We start from the raw sequence: 26,740 nt of genomic DNA on the forward strand, positions 1-26,740 counted from the left end.
TACAGCAAATGGTCTGGAGAAGCTCACAGAGGCGGTATACCTTTGAAGCTTACCCCTGCCCATCCTGGCGGAGGAGACCTAGCACCTCGCCCAGGATGTGCATTGTTGCAGGCCCAGGAGATCAGGGGGCTCTCCACCCAGGGGCCCAGCAACATGTCTGCTGTGTGGCAGCCTCTGCAGCCACTCAGCCCAAACGTGGATTGTAGGTTAGGGTTTCAGAGGGCATCTCTAAGATGCCCTCTGAGCATTTTACATTAGATCCCACACTGGCATCAGTGCGGGTTTAATGTGCTGAGAAGTTTGGTACCAAACTTGTCAGTCTTCAGTGTAGCCATTATGGTGCTGTGGAGTTCGTAATGGCAAACTCCCAGCACCATATACTCTTAATGGCATCACTGCCCTGGGTACTGTAGGGGCACAGGGCTCATGCACCGCGCCCACACCTCTGGCATAGGGCACCCAGCGGGAGGGGTGACTGAAGTATGCCAGGGCAGTGGGTTCTGTGGGCATGGCACACAGGGATGTGTGCCATGTCGACTCTTGGTTTAGTTCTGTACTTAGGCACTGTGGGTGCAAGGGTACAGGGCCCCTGAGGGTGGCACAATAAGTGCTGCAGCCCTCAGGGCTCTTCTCTGGTCACCATGCCCTGGGTACCTAGGGTAACATTTACTAGGGGCTGACAGGTGGCCAGAGAGGCCAATTGGGTTTTTAGTTTCAGCACAGTTATAGGGAAGGAACACCCTAGGTACCTGGTTGGCAGCAACCCAGGGCACACACAGTCAAAGCACATCAGCAGTTCATAAAAAAGTGGGGGCATTCCAAGGCAAGAAAGATGGCACTTTCTCACAGAACATCTTTCTGAAGATAAGAGAAAGGAAGCAAGGGATATGTTATCAGAAGGGGAAAGAGCTTCCACTGAGATGATAGATTGCAACGGATATCTCCAACTTCATTCCGGCAAATGGCTGGAGCAGCTGTGCGTCAGGGGTGGCTGAAGGCAACTAGCTTCCGTCCTCCGGTTCTGGCTATGGTGCTAGATATGCATTTTGACTGCGAATGCCTGATTGGAAATCATGTAGATAAAGCTCTTCAATCTATAAAAAAGGACACAGACACTGCGAAATCCCTGGCAATGCTACAACAACGTTGTTTCCATTCCTTTCGGGGCAGAGTTCGAGGGCAGTACACATCCAGACCGCAGTTCCAACAGTGGTTCCAACATTACCCTCAAACAACCTATCGGGCGTACAACCAACCTTACAGGTCTTGCACAGCATTGCCCTATTTGCGGCCCACTGGTGGTAAAAGGCAGCAATCTGCTGGAAGAGAAAAGGATTCTAACAATTTGCAATGTGTTTCTCCGGGCCCCCGCCATTACAATCCCTCAGCAATTCTAACCAACCTGCTCAAAATTCTTAAAAAATGGGCGTCCATCTCGCCGGACAGATGGTTTTTGGATGTCTTCCGTCAGTCATACCATAGCGTTTGTTCAGTATCCTTCAACTACCCCTCCGAAGCTACTACATCGTCATCTGCCAGGTCTCAAGAGGGAAGTAAAAATTCTTCTTTCCAAACGCGCCATAGAAAAGGTACCCTTACGTCAGCGCAATCAGGGGTTTTATTTTCACTTCTTAATCTTAAAGAAGACCGGAAAATGGTGGCTGGTCTTGGACCTCTGCTTACTGAATACATTCATCAAAAACCAATCTTTCAAGATGTTGTCTCTGCAGGACATGGTTCTTATGGAAAAAAAGGGATTATCTGTCATCTCTTGATCTTCTCAATGCTTATTTTCACATCCCCATTCACCCCAAGCATCAACGATATCTCGGGTTCGAAGTGACAGTGTGCCATTATTAGTTCAGAGTGCTTCCCTTTGAAGTCGGCGCCCAGAGTCTTCACCAAATGCATGGCTCTTATAGCTGCCTTTCTGAGGCGCTCAGGTCACCAGGTATTCCCCTACCAGGACGATTGGTTAATAAAAGCTCCTTCGTTTCAGGCAGCGAGGAACTCTACTCAAACTTGCCGGAATCTCTTCCAGTTTCTGGGTCTCCACCTCGATATAGAAAAGTCTTCTCTCCTTCCTTCCGATTCTCTGACTTTCCTAGGAGCTCTCATCAATACAAATCTCAGCACAGCTTTTCAAACTCTCGGAAGGGTCTTGCGTCTCCAGGAAATGACACGCCTTCTATAGTCAAATGGGTCCTTTTCTGTCCGAGTACAAATCTATGCTGGGGGTGATGCATTAAGCTAATTCCAAATTACCATCTTCGTATGCGCCCCCTGCAGGAGCAACTGGACACTGAATGTGTTCAATTCAAGGGGTCATTCAACGACATGATTCAAATCTCAACGGCTATGAAAACTGCATTATCTGAAAGAGACACGTTAGTGATAGACTCCTTACCTTAGAATATCCCCAGGCGTCAGACTGGATCCGGTAATTTTTGCGTAGCAATACCCCTGCGCGTCGGTAGGCGTCTGCGGCTCCGCGTCCGTCGTTGGCGCCGGAATGACATCGTCGGAGTACGTAGACGCCGCCCATGCGCGCTGACGTCAGTTCTTCTTTTTTCCGCGCCAGCTAGCGCAGATCCGGAGAAGCTCTACCCCCAGTAAATTTTTGACTGAACTTTTTGATCTTTTGATCACTCTTTTTTGTCAAGTCTTAGACTCTATCGATGCCGGTAGGGATGCCCGGGTTTAAGCCCTGCTCGAAGTGCGATCGACTGATATCGGTCACGGACCCCCATCGCTGGTGCCTATAGTGCTTAGGCCTCGACCATGACGATCGAACCTGCTCCGACTGCCGGGCCTTGATCTCGAAGGCTAGGCGGGAGCGGTCCCGCAAGCGACTCGAGCTGAGGCAGTCAGCCCCACGCCGCTCCAGGTCCTGGTCCCACGGGAGGTCGAGGGACAGGTCGCGAGGTCGGAGTCATCGAAGCTTCGGGAGTGGACACCGGTCGTCAGGTTCCAAGTCCTCAGGTAAGAGGCATGAGATGTCGGAGCGACGTCATCGGTCCTCCGACCCGCCCCGACGTCATCGGTCCTCCGACCCAGGTATGTGGGTATGTATATATATATATACCTATCCAAAACCAAGTTTGCCTGGAAGAAAGAGGGGCCCACAAGCAAGGTAAAGATTTCAGCTTTTAATTCTTTGTCAGGATCGCAGCTTGCGAAATGGATGCAAATACAGCAAATTCAATGAAAAGTCAGCCTGACGCGTTTCGTATTGCTACTTCTTCAGAGGCACTGACTCGAGCTGCAGGCATTCTTTAGGCAAAACTACGGCACAAGTACCCGCCCAAGTGGGCGTTGCCGGTCGCAGGGCTTCATGGTATCTGTAGTGTGATGTCCTGTCCTCCTTCAGTGAGTGGTCTGCCTTGGAGCACACTGTTGATGAAGAGGTGAGACCACAGTGGGGTATGCAGAGTCACATCACAACTCCGCAGCTGTCCATTATCCCCAACAAACGCTCCTTGCTCCCACATTGGTGGCGTTGTAAGCGTCTCCGTGGGGGGCTGGAACAGCCCCAGGGCTGACCTCCGCGGCTCAGGCACGCCGCTGAAATATCTAAAACCAAGTTTGCCTGGAAGAAAAAGGGGCCCACGAGCAAGGTAAAGATTTCAGCTTTTAATTCTTTGTTAGGATCGCAGCTTGCGAAATGGATGCTGTAGGAGAGTAGGGTCTGCAATCCTATGATCACCCCAGATTTTTTGCTTTTTGCTTCACTGGTTTACGACTTCCCTGGCTGTGGGCCTGCCAATCAGACCCACAGCCTAGCTGTTCTCTCACTAAATTGACACGTGTACCTTAGGTGCATTTACCAATTGGTACTGGGCCACCTTATCAGACCCTGTAACTCAGGGCATAGGTGTACCCAGGGCCTACCAGGGGCTGCAGCATGTATTATGCCACCCCTGGCTGGCCAGCTAAATCTGACACAACTGGCTGCACGACAGCTGGGGCAAGGTGGTGTAATCACCCTTTGCTTTAGATATAGTATACCTATATCTAACCCTAAAATGGACACATAGATTCCTATCAGTCACTCCTATGGCAGGCCTTGACAATCCTGAAGGCAGAGTGCTTGGAATCATGTGAGATGGTGCTCTGGCATGAGCTGAGCCCGTATGCAGCTTGCGGAACCAAGTCCTAATAGCTGTTCCATGATAACGCATACCATATACTCATATATGCATTATAATCCTCGCGGTTATATGCCAACTCTGGTATCGCTTTATCAAAACATGTCGAGTAAGGTGTCATACAAATTGGAATACTAACCCCTCGCCAATTCTGGCGACGGGGTTAGCATTCCACCCTTCTAGAGGGACACGACATGTATGTAACTGTTAACCCCGGTTAAAGTTAACTCGAGCCTCAGCATCACAAAATGGATGCTGCCACCACAGACACAAGTCTGACCTCCTGCTGCTGGGAGTCCTTCCAGCGAGGAGAGCTTGGACAAAGGGTTTCCTGTCAGGGGCGGTGCTAGCACCATCCCAGACAGGGTTTTGTGTATCCTGGGTAGGCAGGGCTTTAGAGGAAGGTGACTGCAAGTGGCACCCCGGTGCTCACTATGCATAGGCCGGCTAGAACCAGTTCCAGGGGCACACCAGCCCCTGAGCTGGGGAAAGTCCGGCATGGGAGGGGGTGTAACCACCCCCCTTCCTGGTCCCACCCATGGGCAGGACCTAGTCGCGTGCCAGCCCCTTTCCTTAGTATAAAGATAGGAGCGGGCCCCCTTCCAAATTAGATCATCTTTGAATCCTGAAACTACTTTCTACGAAAGGTACTCAAGACTTCTTCCTAAGATTTCTCCCTTGTGACTAAGGAGTAGTCACCCTGCATCTGTGGGCACCAACTAAGCAACCTGCGGTTTGCTGCACGTCCTTCCTTTCGGAATCCGACCGACCAGCGCGACGATACCCGGCTTCCCTGGCACCTCTGACCTCAACCTGCATCATCAGCCCAGCTGAGATTCGTGGGTGTGACGAGACCTCGAGGGACCGGCCATCTTCAAAACTGCACTAAGCTTATCCAGCACGACCGCCGAGGGATCCTCGAGTGAGTGCTTTGGGGTTCGAGAAGCCCTAACCCGGAGCAGCTCCAGCACCGAAGGTAAGCCCCCCAGCATCCACGAGATCTGCGTGGGGCCCTTCTGCTCTTTGCTGCTCACCGCATTGTCCGGCTACTTGCCTGCTGGCTTGTGGCCCTCCTGACGACGCACCACGACGACAACACCTGTGGTCTGGTTGCTCCAGACTGGCCCTTGCTCCCCTCCAACAGAGGAGCACCCCGGACCCTCCTGGTCCACTCCAGACGCCATTTTGAGTCCACCGCGTGGGCTTGCATTTGCTAAGACTTGTTGCCCCAATCCTGGGTCCAACTAACTATAACGTGAGAATTTCAAAGTTTTATGTCAGTAAAATTTCCAGCTAACTAGAACTGGTGTCAACCCTATGGTGTTTTTCAGTGAATTTAATAGGTTTTTTAAATGCTAATTCCTAACTATAACTGATCTGATACCTCTGGTTTTTTCAGTGAATATATATATATATGTACAAAAAAGGCAAGAACTCTGGTTAGTTCGCAAGTTTAGGTGGAAAGCAGCTCCTGTAAGAGCACTCAACACCAGCAGCACTCTAGATCTGCGTCACTCTAAGCCTGAAAGGGTTTTGTTTTGCAATAGATATATATATCCATATATCCTACTGGCACTCGCCAGTAAGTATGTATAGTTAGGACCTAGTCTCCATAGAAAAAGCGTTATTTCTTTTCTTAATAACTTTGACGCCGGTTGAAGAATTTTCAAGGCATTTTCAAAACTAGCGCCTTGTGCCGGTCAGCTCCTGTCTTGAAAGTTTCGAGGTCATTCGTCAAGCGGGGGCCAAGAAATAAGGGGGTCCCAAAAGGCGTTTTCCCCATGTTATTTTCCATAGGAACCTTTAGACAAAGCTACAGCCCAAACTGCTGAACGGAATTACACCAAATTTCACCAAAAGGTAGCCCTTGGTTCAAAAAGAGTCCTTTTTGTTAAATGGTGTAAATCTGTTCAGTAGTTCGAGAAATTTGAAAAAGAAAAAGTTTCGATATCTAGGGCAGCGGTGGGTTTGCGAACCCTCCGGAGCACGAGCTTCACTGTGATTGGCTGCCAACACTCCAAACCAGGAATGTTTGGCAGCCATCTTGTGACTTGGTAGAACCGTGTCACAAGAAAACAATTAAAAAAAGATTAAAAAAAACAAGAAAAGGGGGCAGAGTAGAAACACCCTGATCCATTAGGCCTGCTCAGGGGGTCCCACAAGGACCCCCGAGACAAAAAAAAAGCGCCAAGGGCATTGCTCAATTCCTAATTTATAATTGCGGGGGCCCATGGACTCGCCCGGGGTACTGCCACCTCCCGAATGTTTTTTTTTACTAATCTGCGCGTGGCCTCCAAGCCCCCCACCCCCCTCCCAAAAGCCCTGGGGACCACCACCTCCAGGCTTTTCTTGAATATTTGAGGGGGAGCACAGCTCCCTCTGTCACTACCCATGCACTCCTCCAATCACCCAGCCAGCACTATGTACTTATCCAATAACTCCGCCAAAACCCAAGCAGTTGTAAAATCACCATGCACTGTCCTTGCAGCACTCTAATCATCCATTCACTACCCATGTACCCAGTCCTTAACACATACACTGCTGCAATCCCTTGAGGACTACCTTTTCAGTCCAGTAATCTCCCTGGTACTACCTATTCAATACTCCAATCACCCAGCCAATCCTATGTCCTCATCCAATCACCGCGCCAAAACCCAAGCACTAATTAATTCACCATGCGCTCTCCTCGCAGTACTCTCTTCATCTTCATGGTAGAAAAGTGTGGCTCAATGGTTAAAGCGGCAGACCCTGATGCAGTAGTCTGGCCAGGACCATGGTTCAATTCCCGCCTCGGCGGGTCTCGGGCTCACTTTCCTCGGACCTGATAATTCTCGCCTCAGTGCCTATTCTGATCATGAGCCCCACTCTGCACCTCTGGGCAATAGCTTGCTTAATCTCTACAACGGCCCCAACAACGCTGAGGAAGCCTGACTTCACCTTGGGGGTGCCCAGGAGTGGGCTCCTCACAGGGAAAGGCCAGGAAGGGTTCCTCAGCGGTATTCGTACAAGCGCCGAGATGCCTCCGGGTAGTCGTGCGCTATAGAAGTGCGTAATTATCCTTATTTGATTTATTTTTTTATCCAGTCACTCCCCATGGACTTATGCAATTACCCAGGCACTAACACATGCACTGCTACAATCCCCTGTGCACTACCCATGCAGACCTCTAACCACCTACACAGTACTGATTCACTCCTGCAATTACCCAGGTAGTACCCATGCAGTCTAGCCATCGCCCTGTCATTACCCATGCACTCCTCCAATCGCCCAGCCAGCACCATGTACTTATCCAATCACTCTGCCAAAATCCAAGCACTTATAAAATCACTATGCACTCACCTGATGACATCTCAAATGACATCACTTATGACATCATCCACGTGATAATCTGATGCACCTCCTCATACCCTAATATTTGAAACCATAGGCACACCAATACCAGTTAGTACATACCCACTCACTAATTCCTAGGTCTACACACACATCCACTCATTCACCCATACAGTCATTCATACATGCAGTTAACCATCAATACGGCATTATCATATGCACTCACATATCTATACAGACACTTGCACACCGTCACTCATCCATAGTTACTCACACACCTAGTCAGTCATGCAAACAATCACACTCCCATTTACTCACCTATACAGTTATACACACACCGCCTCTCTATGGAGGTCTATGTAATGTATTCAGTACTATTTCTACTGTTACTGTGGGACTCCCACCATGACGATGGGGAAGATTCAAGCATGTGAATCTATAAAATATATCAATACTGGAGAACCACAGTGTACAGGTAAGTAACTTGTTTTTTGTGTGATAAACAGGGAGATGGGAAGATGTGAAGAGTGGCATGTTTATTTAGTTTGTGTCTGTTTAGGGTGGAAGGTATATGGGTTAGGGCTGGTGGTGGAGCATGTGGGTCATTTTAAGGCTCTAAATTTTGCAATGGATGAGATGCTGTTGAAAGAGTTGTGTTCGAGTATTTGTGGTAGGCGATGGTGAATATAGAGAATTTGGGAGTAAAGTTGTTTTAGGATGTATATTACTTGTGTGGGCGTGAGGGGGCTGTACTGACATTTAGTGTGTGAGCTTTTGTTAGTGTGTGTTTTGTTTTTGTGGTGTAGTGAGAAGATATTGATGTAGTGTTTTTTTTAGAATGATTTGTATGTACAGTACTGTTGGTGAGTGGAAGTTGAATGGTAAAGTGATTGGTGGTGTGTTTTGGAAGTGTATGGGGTGTGATAGAAGGACAGGAGTTACTTTAGATTTGATAGCTCGAAAATATCATGTGTCTTGTGTAGCGGAGTGTAAGGATTATTTAGTTGTGCTACTGAAATAAAATTACTTGAGTTTGTGCCTTAATCCTGACCAATTGCACCTTTTTTAGTTTTTGGGAAGAGCTCTGGTGTTGTTTTAAAGATAGTACTGGATAGTGCATGGTTGTGGTGCTTTAGCTTATGAAGACCACTAACTTTCCCATGTCTGGAGATGATTCTTGGCCCATTAGGTAAGATGATGCATGTGCGTGGCGGCACATTTGTTGCATGAGAATCAGTTGATCTTTTTCTTTTGACTCCAGTATGGTTCGAGTGATCTGAATCTGAGGTTTTAAATGAGGACAAGAGAAGATTGCCGAAGGAATGTAAAAGGTTATTTTCTCTGTTTAAATGATTAAATGAGAGCTCTGTGTTACGGTGGCAGAGAAAACTCTGCTGAACGGGTGTGGGATAATCTTGAGTCATACAGTGACATTAACTGGAACATTTAATCCCAATTGTTCTTTGACACAACCATGCTTTATGGCATGCTTTGGTATATAGACATTGTCAAGGATTCTTGTGGGGTTTGGCTTTTATTTTATTTGGAAAACTTGTAGCAGTAAAAAAAAATACGGTTTCCATATACTTGCAGTCAAATGCTGGCAGGCTAGAATTGGCATTTAATGTAATTGTAGTGATTTAGCTTCTTTTGTTTAAAAATGTAGTTTCGTAAGCTGATAGCAAGTTAATACTGTACTTAGACATTTAATAATGGACATATATGAAAACAAAATACTTTTTGATGCCTCAATAGGTGTTGATCTGGCAATTATTTTCAGTATGTTGGTTACAGGACATTCAAGGCCATGAGGGGCCACAGATCCTGGAAATCATCTGAATTATAGGCTGTATGGCTCAGAGTCCTAGGGCATCTGGCCATGTAAGTAAAGTAAGGGATTTCATGTTAACCATTCAAGACCGGGAGTCTGCTGCTCCAGAAGGGCACCACACTCCAGTAGCAAGCCTATTGAAGCATTTTACAACATACCACTACACCCTACCTAAATGTTTTCTAGATTTTCTGCATCTGCTCTGTGTACAAAATGTTTTCTAGCTGGTTAAAAGTTCAATCCTCAAAATAATTGATGCCCACAAAACCCAGTGCCAATTGGCAGATTTTAGCAAATAAGCATTTGTTTCTCTTCTGTAACCTGTGGTGTTCTGTTGTTTTATCCTTAGAGGTGCTAAAGACAATCGATGAGGGGGATGTTGATGAGGTCTCAAAGCAACGTATCCATAAGGGCAAAGAAAAGCCGGGTGCATTATGGCATATCTATGCTGCCAAGGATGCCGAGAAGATCCGTGAGCTGCTTCGTAAGGTATGGTTTCGAAAAAGTGTAGACATGTGTGGGTACTTGATGGGGTGGAAGGCAGGGGGAGAAGGATCTATTCAACACATGGTTATAGAAGTGTTTTGTTCGAGTCATATGAGCCGCAGATTATATGCTTTAGCATGGATCGCCATATGGTGTTGGGTACGGATGTTTGCACTTTGTTTTTGTTCGAAGAAGTCTTGTAGTTACGAGGTAGGAGACTCCTTTCGGTGATAGTGCGCATGGGTATTGATTCCATCCTTAGATTGTTTTTCTGCCATCTGGTACGGATGTGTATTGTTTCGCTCTTTTTGGTACTGTTTTCGGACCCCTTTGATGCACAATCCACTACCCTCTACGGCATTTGTATCGATAGCGGTTCCTCATTCGACGCGCATAGTCTCACTTCGAAAAACTTTCCATCGGAAAACTCGAGGCAGACCGTCAGGCCTACCTGTGCCGACCGCACTAACAGTCAATAGAATAGACTCTATTCAAGCTATGTCCCGGGTGTCGTGCTAAATTTCCATGCACCGACTTGCACACAGTGTGCAACCTCTGCTTGTCCCCGGAACACGATGAGAAGAACTGCAATGCGTGTCGATCATTCCGATCGAAAAAGACAATTCATGATTGTCTGTCTCGAAGCCACAAAATGCAACATCAGAGCGACCTAGTTCTGGACATCTTAGGAGAAGATTTCGAAACCCAACACCCAGAGCCAGAAGAAGAAGAGCAGATCTCGGTGTCCAAGACAGACTCCGACATGGAAGAAGAAGACATCACTGCGGGTCAGCGTAAAGTGAGTACAGACCTCCCTGTACCCATTCAACAGAAGACAAAGGCTCTGGTCTCTCCATCGCCCTCGGGTTCAGTTCGGCGCTGACAAAAAGTTTACAATGCCCGCCCTCCAGCCCGGCTGCAAAACAATAGGAGAAGGCTCAGGCTCGAGCCAGCCGCGCTCTGATGCCGAACCGACACCTTCGGCACTAAGACTTAAGACCAAGCATGTACCAGTCAACATACCAAGGTCAGAGACTCGAAGCCGAAACACTCCAAGGCCAGAGACTCTGAGCCGAAACCTTCAACGCCCAAAGGCTCAGAGCCGAAACCTTCGGTGCTGAAATCACCACGCAAAGAGAAAGACTCTCTCCTCAAAGAGCCTTTGTCCAATGAGCCAACGTGGAACTCGAAACAGGTAGACGGACAACTTTACCAGTTCAAAGTTCTCCCATTCGGAGTAACTATAGCACCCAGGGTTTACACCAAGTGCCTGGCAGTAGTCGCAGTTTATCTAAGAAGACAGCACGTTCATGTCTTCCCTTACCCAGGCGACTGGCTTATAAAAGCCAGATCGCATCAAAGCTGCCTACATCACACTCAAAAGACATTCCAGCTGTTTCACGGCTTGGGGTTCACTGTCAACCTCACCAAGTCTCACCTCCAACCATCCAACACACATGTATCTAGGAGCCATAATAGACACTCGCAAAGCTCTAGCATACCCCAATACAGTCAGGATTCTCAACATGCAAGCTCTAATATCACAGTTTCAGCCTCAACACTCATTTTCTTTTTTTTTAAACATAATTTTTATTGCAGACATTCAGTATAGCATTTTTATCACCGGATTAACACCTCTTAGCTTCTCCGTTCTTCTGTTTTCAATAGCTTCTGTACACAGCCTTAAGGCCCACAACCCGGAGGTCGGGCGGCAATACGTATAAGAATTCTTAAGGCCTGGCAAGGGGCATCAGGTGTAATCCTCTCTCTTGGAAATGTGCTTGTCTGCTTTTCTTCCTTTCCCCCTATGAAACCTCCCGATATCTACTAACTATCCCCAACGTCCCCCCCCCCCCTCCCAGATGTCCACCACCCACTTAGAAGTTCTCGCCACTGTCTCATCTATGGGTTCAATCAGGAGTTGGTGTCTACAGTCTACCTAGGTTTGCGATGTTCCCGGTGTCTTCGCCCAGTTCAACCTCATCCTCCTGTATCGTGCTATCTCTTAGGGCTTGAACCAATGTCTCCCAAGCCTCCGCCGTGTCTATTGCTCTAATGTTTGGTTTACGGCGAGCCATCTGGTTCCGATGCGTACTGTCACAGGCAGCCCACTTCAAGAACTCATTGATCCATCTCCTGTGTGTGGGCGTGTGCGGGAACCAGTGTAGTAAGCAAACTGCTATATCAAATTGCAATGTCCTATCCGTCACTTCCATTAAAGTTTCGCCTATCGTCTGCCAATATTCCCGGAGGCCAGGGCAGGACCATAGCATATGTTCCAGCTCCGCTCTTTCCAAAGCGCATCTTGGGCATGCCGCGTTGGCTGCTCCAAAATACTTCTTCATTTTTCCCGGGGTCATATAAGCCCTATGCAGCACGTAAAAGTGGATCTGCTGAAAGCGCGCTTTTCTCGTGCTATTTCTAGCTCGCCTCACTAATCGGTCCCAAGTCGTCTCAGGGATCTCCCTGTCAAGGTCTGCTTCCCATTTGGTCTTTAGCACCGACAGTGGCCGCAGATTTTCCGGAGCATTCTAGAGTATAAGCATGTTACTGCCTTATGGGTTCCGGCTGCCATTATGGTGTACTGACAGGCCATGGTCGTCATTGGTTCCGCAAGTCCTCCCCTCTAGTGTGTCTGGATGGCCCTAGTCACTGCAGAATGCAGTAAGAACCCCCCTCTAGGCAGCTCAAATTTCTCCTGCAGCTCCTGATACTGAACAAGCACCCCGTTCTCGTAGACGTCGCCCACCACCTGTATTCCCGCTTCTTCCCAGCTCTGCAACTGCGACCAATCTCCTCCATGGGGGAGTGCTGTTAGCATACCCAAGGGTATTTCTGGGGCATATGGGCGTTTCTTCCCCGCGTGACGCTGGGATCGGTTCCAGCAGAGTCTGAACGTTCGTTCCTCGGGTTTCAGATCCCTTAGAGCGATTCTCTGCTGTAAAGCTATGTAGGCCAAAACATGGCGCGGGGTGCCCCCATCTCTCTCGTCCTCTGGGCCTCGATATACCCTCGCTATCTCCTGCCAGCCTCAACACTCATTACCAGCCCAAGTGTTCATGCAATTGATCGGAATGATGGCTTCTTGCATTTTAATTGTTCTTTATGTAAGACTTCAAATGTGTCCCCTACAGGAATGCTTAGGACGTCAGTGCAACCAGGCTTAAGGTCCGTTATCAGATCTGGTGTTAATAGATGGCCATACTCCTCGCTCTCTGCAGTGGTGGAACATACAAAACCTTTCCAAGGGGCGGCCATTTCTCGATCTGGTTCCACAAATATTGCTACCAGCAGTTTCATCCTTCACTGGTTGTGGAGCACATCTGGAAAAACAGACCATTCAGGGCATGTGGACTCTGCAACTAAAACAACTAAAAGTAAACCATCTCGAACTGCTAGCGATTTTTCTAGCATCTGAAAGAGACACGTTACCTTACCTTACCTTAGAATATCCCCAGGCGTCAGACTGGATCCGGAAACTTAGCGTAGCAATACCCCTGCGTGCCAGCAGCCGTCGTCCGCGGCTCCGCTTCCGTCGTCGCGTCGTTGGCGCCGGAATGACGACGTCGGAGTACTTAGACGCCGCCCATGCGCGCTGACGTCAGTTCTTCTTTTTTCCGCACCAGCTTGCGCAGATCCGGCGAAGTTCTATCCCTTAGTCTTTTTTGACTAAACTTTTTGATCTTTTTGATCATCTCTCTACTCGAGTCTTCGATTCCCAACGGTGCCGGTAGGGATGCCCGGGTTCAAACCCTGTTCCAGGTGCAACCGACTGATGTCGGTTACCAACCCCCATCGCCGGTGCCTCAAGTGTTTAGGCCTCGACCACGACGACCGCACCTGCTCAGACTGCCCGGCCATGATGTCTAAGGCTAGGCGAGAGCGGTCTCGCAAGCGACTGGAGTTCCGGCAGTCGGCCCCGCGCCGCACCCGGTCCCACAGGAGGTCGAGGGACAGGTCGCGGGGTCGGAGCCCTCGCAGCTCCGGGATTGGTCATCGGTCGTCAGGATCCAAGTCCTCAGGTAAGAGGCATAAGAGGTCGGAGAGACATCATTGTTCCTCCGACCCACCCCAACGCTCGCACGATGCGGCCGGGGGTTCGGGTGACACCACCCACGCGGCTCTTCCGGAGTCGCAGTCGTCGCTGCCTGCCCCACACCTTCTGGTCCATGGGCAAGACGCGACGCCTGAGGAGATCGAGCGGTACCTCATGGCCTTGAGGTCCCTCGCTCCTCAGCCGGGTTCCGTGGCGCCTCCGGGCCCAACGGCCCTGGCTGGAGGGCCTAGCGGGTCGGGTGCTTCGGCTCCGACGCCGTTGGGTGCTTCGGCCCCGGCGCCGCCGGCGACTAAGGTACCGACACCGCAGGCCCTCTCTGGATCCGCTTCCGGATCCGGGTCGTCGCCGGTCGACCTCGCCCACGCCGGCCCTACGGGTGTCGCCCCCGGCGCCTGCTATGGGTGCCATCCCCGATCCTACCCCCGGTCCGGTTCTGGCGCCAGAGCGGTGCCGATGGGCGCCGCATCCGACGGCATTTGGAGATTTCTATTTCCATGAACAGGACCCATCTGTTGAGCCTGTACTACAGGAGATGAGTGACAAGGGTGATTGGAAGGGGTCTGAGGACCCTCTGGCAAGGGAGTGCCAGTCACCACAGGACTGGACATATGAGCTTGGGGAGGCCAGTGGCATTGACACTTCGCCAGACTCTGGATTTGTCTCCCCTCCCACCTCGGCTACGGAGGAGGGGGCTGCTTATAGTGTAGTGTTGACACAGGCAGCCAAGGCCTTAAACCTTGAGCTCCCTGTCGCGTCTGTGAGGACTAACCTCCTCACAGAGGTCCTTAAACCGCAGGCAAGCTCCAGTGAGCCTCTGCTGCCGTTTAATGATGCCTTGTGTGACGTTCTTGTGGGCACTTGGTCCAAGCCCGCCACAGGTCGGCCTGTGGATAGGAACGTGGCCAGACGCTACCGCCCGGCCCCGGGCAACCCTTGCTTTTTTGTCCACCCACCCCACCCCGAGAGCCTGGACATCCAGGCCTCCACTTCCCAGACCGCATTCCCGACGGCCCCGCCCGATCGGGAATCCAAGAGGTATGAGCAGTTCGGGAAGGTGTTCTCATCCCTCAGTTTGGGACTGCTGTCAGTTAATACTGCATGCCTCTTGGGCTGCTATACCCACACCCTGTGGGACGCGGTCCCGGACGTGCTGCCCAATGTCCGGAGGAGGTCCGGGCAAAACTCACCCAAACCCTTGTGGAGGGTCGAGATGCAGCGCAGTATTCATCCGGTGTGGGCTGGATACCACGGACTCACTGGGCAGGGCGATGGCAACGACAGTGGCGGTTCGACGCCACGCCTGGTTGAGGTCTGCCAACTTTTCGGCCGATGTCCAGGCCACTCTGCTGGACATGCCGTTTGTTGGCCGTCGCCTCTTTGGCGACAAGGCAGACCATGCGCTTGAGGGATTTAAGGACTCCAGGGCTACGGCCAAGTTCTTGGGCCTCTCGGCCCCTCGCCAGCAAACGGGTGACTTTCGCTCCTTTCGTGGCCAAGGAAGGGGCGCCCCCACACGTGCTGCCAGCCACGTGCCGCAGAATGTCCAACAGCGCGGTGGCGGCCGCGGAAACCGCTGTGGCAGCCGTCGGGGACAACGGCGCGGCCAGTCTACACCTTCCCCCGCAGCACCTGCCTCAAAACCCTCCTAGTCTGTGCTTTCAGTCCCATGTGACGCCAGTGGGGGGCAGGGTTCGCCATCACCTCTTCCGCTGGCGCACCGTCACATCAGACAGGTGGGTGCTGCAAATCGTCAGAAGGGGTTACTCCCTCCCCTTCGAGGTGACCCCTCCAGCCATGCCACCGCAATTCCACCGCGTGTCAGGGGATCACTTGCAACTTCTGCAAGAGGAAGTCACGGCCCTCTTGGCCAAGGGGGCCTTCGAGCGCGTTCCTGGGCCAGAAGTCGGGTGTGGTTGTTACTCCCACTACTTTCTGGTACACAAGAAGGGCAAAGGGAGCCTACGCCCTATCTTGGATCTACGGAACGTCAACGGCTTCCTCCTGTAGGAGAAGTTCAAGATGCTGACTCTGGCTCAGGTCTTAGCTGCCCTGGATCCAGGAGACTGGATGGTAGCGTTGGACTTGCAGGACGCCTATTTTCACATCCCCGTCCTGCCGGCCCACCGGTGTTACCTCAGGTTCTCGGTAGGCCACGATCACTTTCAGTTTACCGTGCTCCCCTTCGGCCTTACCAGCGCCGCACGGGTGTTCACCAAAGTGATGGCAGTGGTCGCAGCCCATCTGCGCAGGTTAGGGGTTTCAGTCTTACCCTACCTCGACGGCTGGTTGTTGAAGGCGGGCTCGCCCCAGACAGTCGTCAACCACCTCCAGACTAAGGCCGATCTCCTGCATCTGCTGGGTTATCTATCAACGTGCCGAAGTCACACCTGTGTCCCTCTCAGAAGCTCCTCTTCATCGGAGCGGTTCTGGACTCGGCGCAGTTTCGGGTTTATCCACCCGAACAGCGGGTTCGGGATATTCAGGCTCTGATTTCGATCTTTCAGCCTTTATCCCGGGTCTCGGTCAGGTTGACGCTGCGGCTTCTGGGGCTGATGGCCTCCTGCATCCTTCTGGTGCATCACGCCCGGTGGCGGATGCGGGCTCTGCAGTGGGACCTGAAGTTTCAGTGGGCCCAGCATCAGGGCAACTTGTCCGACCATGTCTTGATGTCGGAGGGCACTGCAAAACAGCTGCAGTGGTGGCTCACGGACCGCAATTGGGTCAGTGGCAGATCCCTCTCCCTACCCCACCCGGAGCACGTAGTTGTGACGGACGCGTCCCTCCTGGGTTGTGAAGGCCACATGGGAGAGGTGGAGATCAGGGGTCTCTGGTCTCCGGCGGAGTCCTAGCTCCACATCAACCTGCTGGAGCTGCGGGCGATCCGACTTGCACTGAAGGCATTCCTCTCCTCTGTCCGGGGGAGTGTAGTGCAGGTGTTCATGGACAACGCCACCGCCATGTGGTACTGCAACAAACAGGGCGGTGTGGGGTCGTGGACCCTATGCCAGGAGGCTCTGCGCCTCTGGCAATGGCTGGAACATCCGGGCGTGACCCTGGTGCTTCAACACCTGGCAGGTTCCCTGAACGCCAGGGCGGACGAACTCAGCCGTCTGTGCATGATGGATCACGAATGGCGTCTGAACTCGGACGTGGAGCAAGGCCTCTTTCAGCAGTGGGGAGAGCCTTGGTTAGATCTGTTTGCCACAGAAGAGAACGCGCAATGTCATCAGTTCTGCGCATTGGAGTTTCCAAGGCGGCACCCGCTCGGGGGCGCTTTACGTCGCGAGTAGAGTTCCGGTCTATTGTACGCCTTTCCGCCTATACCACTTCTGCCCAGAGTGCTGAAGATCAGGCGCGACCAGGCCCAGGTTATCCTTGTGGCTCCGGACTGGGCACGAAGATACTGGTATCCCGAGCTACTCAGCATGTCAGTCGATCCCCCGATTTGTATGCCTCTTCGGAGGACCTTCTGTTGCAGCAGCAGGGGACGGTCCTCCACCCGAACCTGTCCAGTCCCCACCTACAAGCTTGGAGATTGAGCGGCGACAGTTGAGGCCATTTGACTTGTCTCCTGAAGTCTGTAACATAATTCTGGCAGCCAGGCGTCCCTCCACAAAGTCGGTATACGCCTGCAGGTGGAACAGATTTGTGGCATGGTGCACAGCAAAGGCTGTGGATCCACTCTCTGCACCCCTTTCTGAGGTTCTCCTCTTCCTTCTTTCTCTTGCCCAGCAGGGCTCTGCTCTGGGCACTCTCAAGGGCTACCTTTCTTCCCTTTCAGCCTTCTTAAGGCTACCTGATCAGCCTTATTTGTTAAAGTCCCCCATTGTAAACCGATTCTTAAAGGGCATCACTCATATGTTCCCTCCTGTTCCTTTCGTGATGCCCCAGTGGGACTTGGATCTTGTACTTACCTACCTAATGTGTGCTCCCTTTGAGCCGCTCCATAACTGTCCCCTCCGTCTTCTTACCTTGAAGACTGCTTTCCTGGTTGCCATCACCTCTGCCAGGAGAGTGAGTGAGATCCAGGCTCTTTCTTCTACACCTCCTTTCCTCTCTGTTCATCCGGACAAGGTTGTGTTGTGGACGAGACCTTCGTTCCTGCCCAAAGTTGTCACGGCCTTCCACATCGGTTGGGCAGTCCATTACCTTGCCCACCTTCTTTCCGCCTCCGCATCCCTCGAAAGAGGAAGAGAGGCGCCACCGTCTGGACCCAAAAATTGCGCTCTCTTACTATCTGGATTGCACCCGCCAGTTCCGGGTGGATGACCAACTCTTTGTTGGTTACGTGGGTGCTAGGAAGGGAAAGGCGGTGCACAAGCGGACCATCTCGCGGTGGATCATCTTGTGTATCCAGGCGTGTTACTCCTTGGCAAAGAAGGAACCCCCTGTGGGACTACGGGCTCATTCTACTCGGGCCACGGCGACTACCACTGCCCTGGGCCGAGGAGTGCCCTTGCAGGATATTTGCCAGGCAGCTACGTGGGCCTCGCTGCACACGTTTGCAAGACATTATTGCCTGGACAGCCAAGTCCGGAGGGATGGCTTCTTTGGCCGTTCTGTCCTCCAGGACTTTCTGGTGTGATTATTGGTTCGCAGACCCACCACCGGGGTTGAGATTGCTGGGGTATCTATTCTAAGGTAAGGAATCTATCACTAACGTGTCTCTTTCAGATTCACAAGTTACTACTTGTGTAACAATATATCTGTAAGAGACATTAGTTAGTGATAGATTCCTTACCGACCCACCCATCCTCCCCGTTCTGCGAAGCGATATCTAGGGTTAAGGTCATCCCCTTTCAGGGCCCTAGTTTCATGGCACCAGTGTTGGTTCTATCATGGCTCTGCGTATCTGGCGCGGAAAAGCTGTGTATCAGAACTGACGTCAGCGGCATGGGCGGCGTCTAAGTACTCCGACGTCATTCCGGCGCCGACGACGGACGCGGAGCCGCGGACGACGCCTACTGGCGCACAGGGGTATTGCTACGCAAAATATTCCGGATCCAGTCTGACGCCTGGGGATATTCTAAGGTAAGGAATCTATCACTAACTAATGTCTCTTACAGATATATTGTTACACAAGTAGTAACTTGTGCATTGAAATCTTTTCAACTTCATCTAGTAGGCAAAGCTGTCCTGGTTCAAACAGACATGACAGCGATGTACTACATACAAAAGCAAGGGGGACACACTCTCTCCAGATCTCACAGCTAGCACAGAGCATCTGGAGATGGGCTGTACCTCAAAAAATATATCTTTGTAGAACATCTTCCAGGAGTAGACAACCAAATTGCCGATCTGCTTAGTCAACGACCGCAGATACATGAATGGAAACTTAACCCTCCAGTTCTCCTCCCATTCTTCCAAATGTGGGGCGTCCCAGAGATGGATCTGTTCGCCACCCACCTAAACGCAAAATACCAAAACTTGCGTCCACGCATGCACACCCATTGTCCAAAGGCAATGCACTATGGATGAATTGGTCAGGGATATTTGCTTATGCTTTTACACCTCTCCCACTTATTCTGTTAGTGGTTCGGAAACTCAAAGGGCACTCCCTGACGCTTATCCTAGTTGCTCCCGCATGGGCCTACAACCCTGGTTCACAATTCTGTTGGAGCTATCTGTTGGAGCTATCTCCCTCAAGTTTCTTACTCAAAACCATGGAGAGATAAGACATCCAGTCATCTCTGCCTTTCATATCAACCAATCTGTTGAGATGCCTGCGTTCTTCCCTCAACCAGATTCAGTGGCAGAACGTCCCCTTCACACATTAGATGTCAAGAGAGCCTTAGTATACTACATAGAAAGAACAAAACCTTTAACGAAAATCAAACCACTTTTTGTTGCTTTTGCTCCACCACATAAAGGCAATCGAAATTTGCCTAGCTTATGTAACGGTAAGTTTCAATTCTATTAAGGACACGGAGGCGAGGATTATGCTATATCTTCCTTGTCTTTATTAACATAAAGATTCCACAGCAGCTTAGGAAAATATATATAACAGTGAACAAAAAATGCTTTACTGTCTAAAGCATTTGACGGAACGTTCAACAGCTCAAAACAACAACTCCCAAGAGTCTCTTATATATTGTCAGTCCATAGTCCTTCCACTCTGTCCATCACCGCCATAAAACCGGCCTTCTCTTCCTCTTCCTCCTCTTTCTTCGCGCAGATCACGCATACACCTCATTGATCCTGCTTAGCACCCTCGTTGCCTGTCGAAAAAAAGGGACAGCGTCAGCGAGGTGGCCCAGGAATGCAACAATAAGGCGAGGAGCATTCAGTGACTAATACAGTACAGACAATGTAAAGGAAAACGCTTTACTTACTGCCATACGGGTGGGAAGCGAAACCACTGTGTAGCCTGGGTGGGATAATCCTCGCCTCCGTGTCCTTAATAGAATTGAAACTTACCGTTACATAAGCTAGGCAAATTTCGATTCTATGTCAGGACCGGAGGCTTCAGATTATGCTAGTTCAAAGCTTACTTACCACCAACTGGGCCAAATCCACCACGGGCTTAAAATAAAACCTCTTAAAGGTGGAATCCGAAGACCAATCCGCAGCTCGCATTAAGTCCTCCAAACGAGCACCCACTGAAAATGCCTTCGAGGCCATGGCACCTCTGGCAGAGTGTGCTCCAAAAAGAGTCGTATTGATGCCCGCTTCCTGCATGACCCAACGCACCCACCGAGCAATAGTGGGGGAGGAGACAGCTTTGTGTGGCTTCCGCAGGGCAATCAACAACTGACGCTCGCCCGGGGGGCGCAATTCCAAGGTCAGGTCTTCATACGCTTTGAGACATTGCACAACACACAACTTAGGAGTGTCTAGAAAGGCTGGATAAGAAATGGATCGCGACGACGTTGTCGTGCGTCGGCCCACGGTAAAAGTAACCCCATCCGGGGAGAAAATGCGTGCAGATATATCCAGCGCGCGCACATCCGATACGCGTCTACAGGAGACCAAGCATAACAACATGGCTAATTTTGCCGATAGTTCCTTTAATGACAAATAGGAATTGGCCGGCCAGGACAGGAACAGGTTGAGAACCAAATTGACGTCCCAAAGAACGGAGTACCTGGGCTCCGGGGGCAAGGCGAGGCGAATAGCCCGCAGAAGGCGACAAACAAAAGGATGTTCCCCTACCGGGTGACCATCGATGTTATCATGGCCTGCTGAAATCGCCGATCGAATCGCGTTGATCGTTCTCAAGGCCAAGCCCTTGTCGGCTAGATGAGCCAGGAAATTCAGCACGGGAACGAGGCCCGCGACCAAGGGATCCAAATCCCTTCGTAGACACCAACGCATCCACTTAAGCCAAGCAGATCTGTAACCCTTCGTCGTACTATCGGCCCATGCTGTGGAGAGCAGGTGCTCAGCCGACCCCGAAAGGCCTGGGAGCGACCAGCGTCTCCTGAGTGCCTCCACGCCACGAGGCGGAGCGAGTTCTGTATGACGAGAGGATGCGGTTCCCGATCCGGATTAGTCGGGAGCAGAGGAAACAGGGGGAGTAGGATTGGAAAATCCCAAGAAAGTTCCAGAAGAACCGGAAACCACACTTGAGACCTCCAGAGCGGCGTAACCAACACCAACTCCGCTCCTTGGCGGCGTATTTGGGCCGCCGTCCGCACAATCATGGGAAACGGAGGGAACGCAAACGGTTGTTCCCGACTCCAGTCCTGTAGAAAGGCGTCCGTGGCTTCCGCCAGAGGGTCCGGCCTCCAACTGAAAAAACGCGGCAGTTGATTGTCGAGACGGGACGCAAACAGGTCCACCGAGAAGGGACCCCAGAGAGTTTGTAACCACCGGAAGACTTCCGGATCCAGTTTCCACTGACTGGCATCCCTGAGGTGCCTGGAGTGCCAATCCGCTACTTGATTGGCCTGACCCGGGAGGTAATCCGCTGTCACCGCAATGTGGCGCGACAGGCAGTAGTCCCAGAAGTCCTTCGCCAAATCCGCCAGCGCGCGGGAACGAGGACCCCCCAGGTGGTTCACATAACGAACCGCCGAAATATTGTCCATTCTCAACAGAACACAGGCTTTGACCGAATCCTTGGTCCAACAACGGACTGCGAAGGAGCCCGCCAGGAGTTCCAAACAGTTGATATGCAACCGTTGTTCTTCTGAAGACCAGGCGCCGCCGGTGGAGAAATCCCCGCACCGGGCGCCCCAGCCCGACCTGCTGGCATCGGACTCTATGACCAGGTCCGGGGCCGATCCGAAGATCGCCCGACCATTCCACGCCTCCATGTGAGACAGCCACCAGGACATTTCCTCCTTCACTTCGTCCGTGAGAGGAATCCACTGATCGTAGCTCATCCCGCAACGTAAATGCTGGGCCTTGAGACGCTGGAGTGCCCTGTAGTGCAGAGGCCCCGGAAATATCGCCTGGATGGAGGACGACAGAAGCCCAACCACCTTGGCGATATGGCGCAAAGAAGTGCGATCTTTGGAAATCGTCTGCCGAAGCAGGTGTCGTATTTTCGCGACCTTCCGAACCGGCAGGCTCAAGACCGCCTGCACCGAGTCCACCACGAAACCTAGGAAAGTAATCCTCTGAGTGGGAACCAAAACCGATTTGGAGCCGTTGATCACGAACCCCAGTTTCTGAAGAAGGTGCACGGCCTGCCGAAGCTGGCCCGCCAACACCTCCGGGCACTGTCCCATGAAGAGGATGTCATCCAAGTACACCAACATCCGAACCCCTTGCCCTCTGAGAAACGCCACCACCGGGTGGAGCACCTTCGTAGAGCACCAGGGGGCCGATGATAGACCGAACGGGAGTGCGGTGACTCGAACACCTTGTCGTTCCATAGAAACTGTAGGAAGCGACGATGTGGCGGGTGGATGGGGACGACCAAATAGGCGTCCTTGAGATCCAGTCTCACCATCCAATCCCGGGGAAGGAGTACTTCTCGAAGGAGGTGGATTCCCTCCATCTTGAAATGTCGATAAACCAACCACCCGTTGATTTCCTTGAGATTGATCACAGGCCTCTTGCCCCCATCTGTCTTGTCCACTAAGAAGACATTGCTGAGGAAACCGTTGGGATGGCGCGTTGATAGGCGGATGGCCCCTTTGCGGAACAGTTCCGAGACCTCTCCGTCTATCAACCGCGCGTCGGACTCTGAAAACACCATTGGACGTGGGGGTACCGCTTGTGTGGGTTGGTCGTAAAACTCTATGTGGAACCCACGTACGGTTTGCAAGACCCAAGCGTCGGCAGTGAGCAACTCCCACTCCCCGTAAAAGGTTGCCAACCTCCCTCCAATTGGAACCTGATCCAAACAAAGTACAATCACCGGAGGCATTTCCTTGTCCAGAATTCTTCCTGAACCCTCTGCCGCCGAAGCGTTGCCCTCTGGTGGGGTAGAAGTTATTAAAGTTTGCTGAGGTCTGGTACTGGCCTCTGCCGGAGCCTTGTCCCTTATTACTGGCTTGCTGGCCACGGCCGGTCGCGCGGCCCCTAACGCGACCGGCCCCTCCGGAGAAACGTTGATGAAACACCCGTTTGATGCTGGACTGCGCCTTGTCCAGTGACGTGAACGTGTTCACGAACTTGCCCAGCTCCCTGATAAAGGGCACGCCGAAGAGGCCTCCCTGGGCCACGGCACCCGCCTCCGACGAGGCCAGATCCCCCAACTTCGGATCCAATTTAATCAAAAGGGAACGCCGCCGTTCCGTAGACAGGGCGCAATTGGCGTTGCCTAAGAAGACAATAACCCTCTGGGCCCAATTAGAAAGCACCTCCGGGGAGATAATGGTGCCATTAGCCTTCGCCTCCTCCGCCATGTCGAGGATCTTCGTGGCAGGCCCCACAGCATCCGGCAGCTTGTCCTGGCAGGACCGCCAGGACCGATCGATACCTTTCCGTGGGTCTTTCATAAACTTCACCAAGAAGGTGGCCATTTTGGTGTCTAACTCTGGGGTCATGGCTACTTTACCCTCCAAAGTTGGCCGAGGGCACTCCCCACGTAGGCAACCCCTTGCCTCCTTCTCCAACGGCTTGCGCAGCCGCCCTGCTACGAATTTCGCCACCGTCTCCCCCGGTGTCCAAGCCGCGGAGCGGGGATGGACGATCTCGTCCGGATCCAGCATGCCCGATTCATCCCTTGGCAGATCCTTGGCCGAGGACGACGGGAGCCAAGAACGGACCGACTCCCCGTCGTCATCAGTGTCCGGCGAGTCGTATACAGGGGAAGCGGGGGCTGTCGAGACGTCCCCCGAAGCACCAGGGTCCGCCGAGGGGGCAGTGGGCACAGCCGTTGCCTTGGCCAAAAAGGCGTCCCGGAGACGCTCAAACGCGCACCTGTCCACTCCTTGGGCCTCCGATGACGGGCCCTCCTTGCATGACTTCTTTGGTGCGGGCGGCAGACCGCCAGATGTCCCCGGGAGTTCGGGCGTCGGGGGAACATGCGCGGACGCAAGCTTCGCGCACTCCTCCACAATGCGGGCGGAGAGGCGGTCCTCCATAGGCCCTACCACCTCCGTCACGCAGCGGTAAATGGAGTTATCCACCGCCTGGTAGAATTCGTCGTCCTGCAGGTAGGAATAGGGTTCTTCCTCGTACTCTCCTTCCATCCTGAAGCACAGGCGTAACACTAAAGGCACCCAGGGGGGTGTTAATCGAGATATTCCTCGAGTATGGGCAGACCAGCGGACTGCAATCACTTTGTGGGCCAACGGATGTGGCAGGTAGGGTTGCACCGACCCTCCAGCGCGTGGACTCTCCTCGCCGGGACCGAGTCTCCGTACCCCTCAAGCGCGCTAAGCCACACAGGAGCAAAAAGGTGCACAAATGCGCCCGAAGGTGTTTCACGCGATCGATGCCGCAATACAGACCCCAGCGGGGCGTCAGAAGTAGGGGTTACAGACCCGGCACACCAGGTGTCAGAGGGGTACACGAGGGCTGGCTCCTGCGCAGGTTGACTCCTCAACGCGGCCCCTGTAACTGCGGAGGCGCGCCGAAGAGCCGGCGAGACGCGTGGTCGCCCCCTAGCGGCTTTCTTAGTCACCGCACACCAAAAGGGAAAGAAAGATCGCGTAGGAACGGTAGAACGTTCCCGCGACCGGGGACTCTGAAATGGAAACACCATGGGGCGAGTCCCCAACGATCGCACATACAATACAGCCAGTAAAACTCATAAAGAAAACATGAAAAGAACTTATCTGGCTGCGGGAGCAGCGAAGAAAGAGGAGGAAGAGGAAGAGAAGGCCGGTTTTATAGCGGTGATGGACAGAGTGGAAGGACTATGGACTGACAATATATAAGAGACTCTTGGGAGTTGTTGTTTTGAGCTGTTGAACGTTCCGTCAAATGCTTTAGACAGTAAAGCATTTTTTGTTCACTGTTATATATATTTTCCTAAGCTGCTGTGGAGTCTTTGTTAATAAAGCGAAGGAAGATATAGCATAATCTGAAGCCTCCGGTCCTGACATAGAATCCCATATCAAAACCAGGCATTGCAAGGTGGATAGTGCATTCAAATATGCTACATTAAAGCTAAACACAAATTAACAACTCTCCCTGAGCGCACTCTACATGCAAACTAGGGGCTTCTGTGGCATTTTTAGGACCATACCATTGATTAAATCTGCAAAGCTGCAACATGGTCTAACACCACACACATTCACAAAACATTGTTGTGTGGCTGTGTTAGCAAAACAAAAAGCTAGTGTGGGCCAGGCATTTTTACGAACACTATTTCAAACCACTGCAACAGCTACAGGTTAGCCACTGCTTCAGAAATAACGGCTTTATAGTCTATGCTAAAGCATATGATCTACAGCTCATATGCCTCGAACGGAAAATGCTATTTACCCAGTATGCATCTGTTCTTGGCATATAGAGCTGTAGTCATGTGCGCCCACCCGCCTCCCCGGGTACCTTTACCTGTTAAAGTGATATCTATCTTAGATACAGTTTACATGGACATCTACCTTTATTACTTTGCTAACTCCATCATCACCCTTTATGGCACAAAAATCTAAGAATGGAGTCGATGCCCATGTGCACTATTACCTCGTTGACTACAAGACTTCTTCGAACTAAAACAAAGTGCAAACATCCGGACCCAACACCAGATGGCGATCTATGCTAAAGCAGATGACTCTACAACCCCATATGCCAAGAACAGATGCATACTGGGTAAGTAGCAATTTCTTTCTCAACATCTTTGGCTTGTTTCATTGCATACTATGATCCAATTTGAAAATGTAAATTCAGCTTTTGTTACTTTGCAGCATTGTACAGACACTTTGCCAGCACACTTGACAATAAACATCCCCTGTCCCCCCCCCCAAGGTGTAATTCCACTTTCAAGTGATAAGTGCACTGATACAGTATAGATTTGGGAATAGTTTAGTCACTGGGCTCTCGTTATATAAGGTGCTTTGAAGGAGGAGGTTAGAACAAATAGTTCTTGAGTAGGGCTGTATCCCTGTGAACAGAATTGGTGAACCATAGGTTTAGGAGGCAAGGCAATTTCCAGTGCCACGGTCCTATGCAGACTTTTTGGATGCCTCCCATACTAAATAAATAAAAGCCCCACAAAAACCCACAGTGCTTAGTTCAGATAAGTCCTTTAAAACCACACTCAGTTGGAAGACTATTTTGGTGCAGTTCACCTTTAGGTACACTTTGATTTGAGCACTTTTGATATCAAAGCAACTTGCACAAATAGTCTTAATAATGGTGTCAAAAAGAGGATAGACCTCAGCATGAAGATCAGCCACGAAATAAGGTTACACTTCCTTATGAGTATCAGTCTTGAAAGGAGACTTGAGACTTCACATCGCGACCCACCCCATAGAGAGGTTCAGCCTCCACATAAGGCTAGAACTTGAAAAGATGTTTGACATCCATTAGCTAACTAACCTT

General features: G+C 51.4%; 1 protein-coding gene across 1 annotated transcript in view; it reads left to right on the forward strand.

Annotated features, from left to right (window-relative positions):
• The window catches only part of KDM3B (lysine demethylase 3B), a 1,298,224-nt gene that overhangs the window by 1,116,439 nt on the left and 155,045 nt on the right, over positions 1–26,740 (forward strand). The window contains exon 21 of the mRNA XM_086931831.1: positions 9,659–9,798. Coding sequence (XP_086787957.1) covers positions 9,659–9,798 — 140 coding nt within the window. The remainder of the gene's footprint in view (positions 1–9,658; positions 9,799–26,740) is intronic.

This window comes from Lissotriton vulgaris, chromosome 7, assembly GCF_964263255.1.
Source record: "Lissotriton vulgaris chromosome 7, aLisVul1.2, whole genome shotgun sequence".
In the NCBI taxonomy this organism is placed as follows: Eukaryota; Metazoa; Chordata; class Amphibia; order Caudata; family Salamandridae; genus Lissotriton; species Lissotriton vulgaris.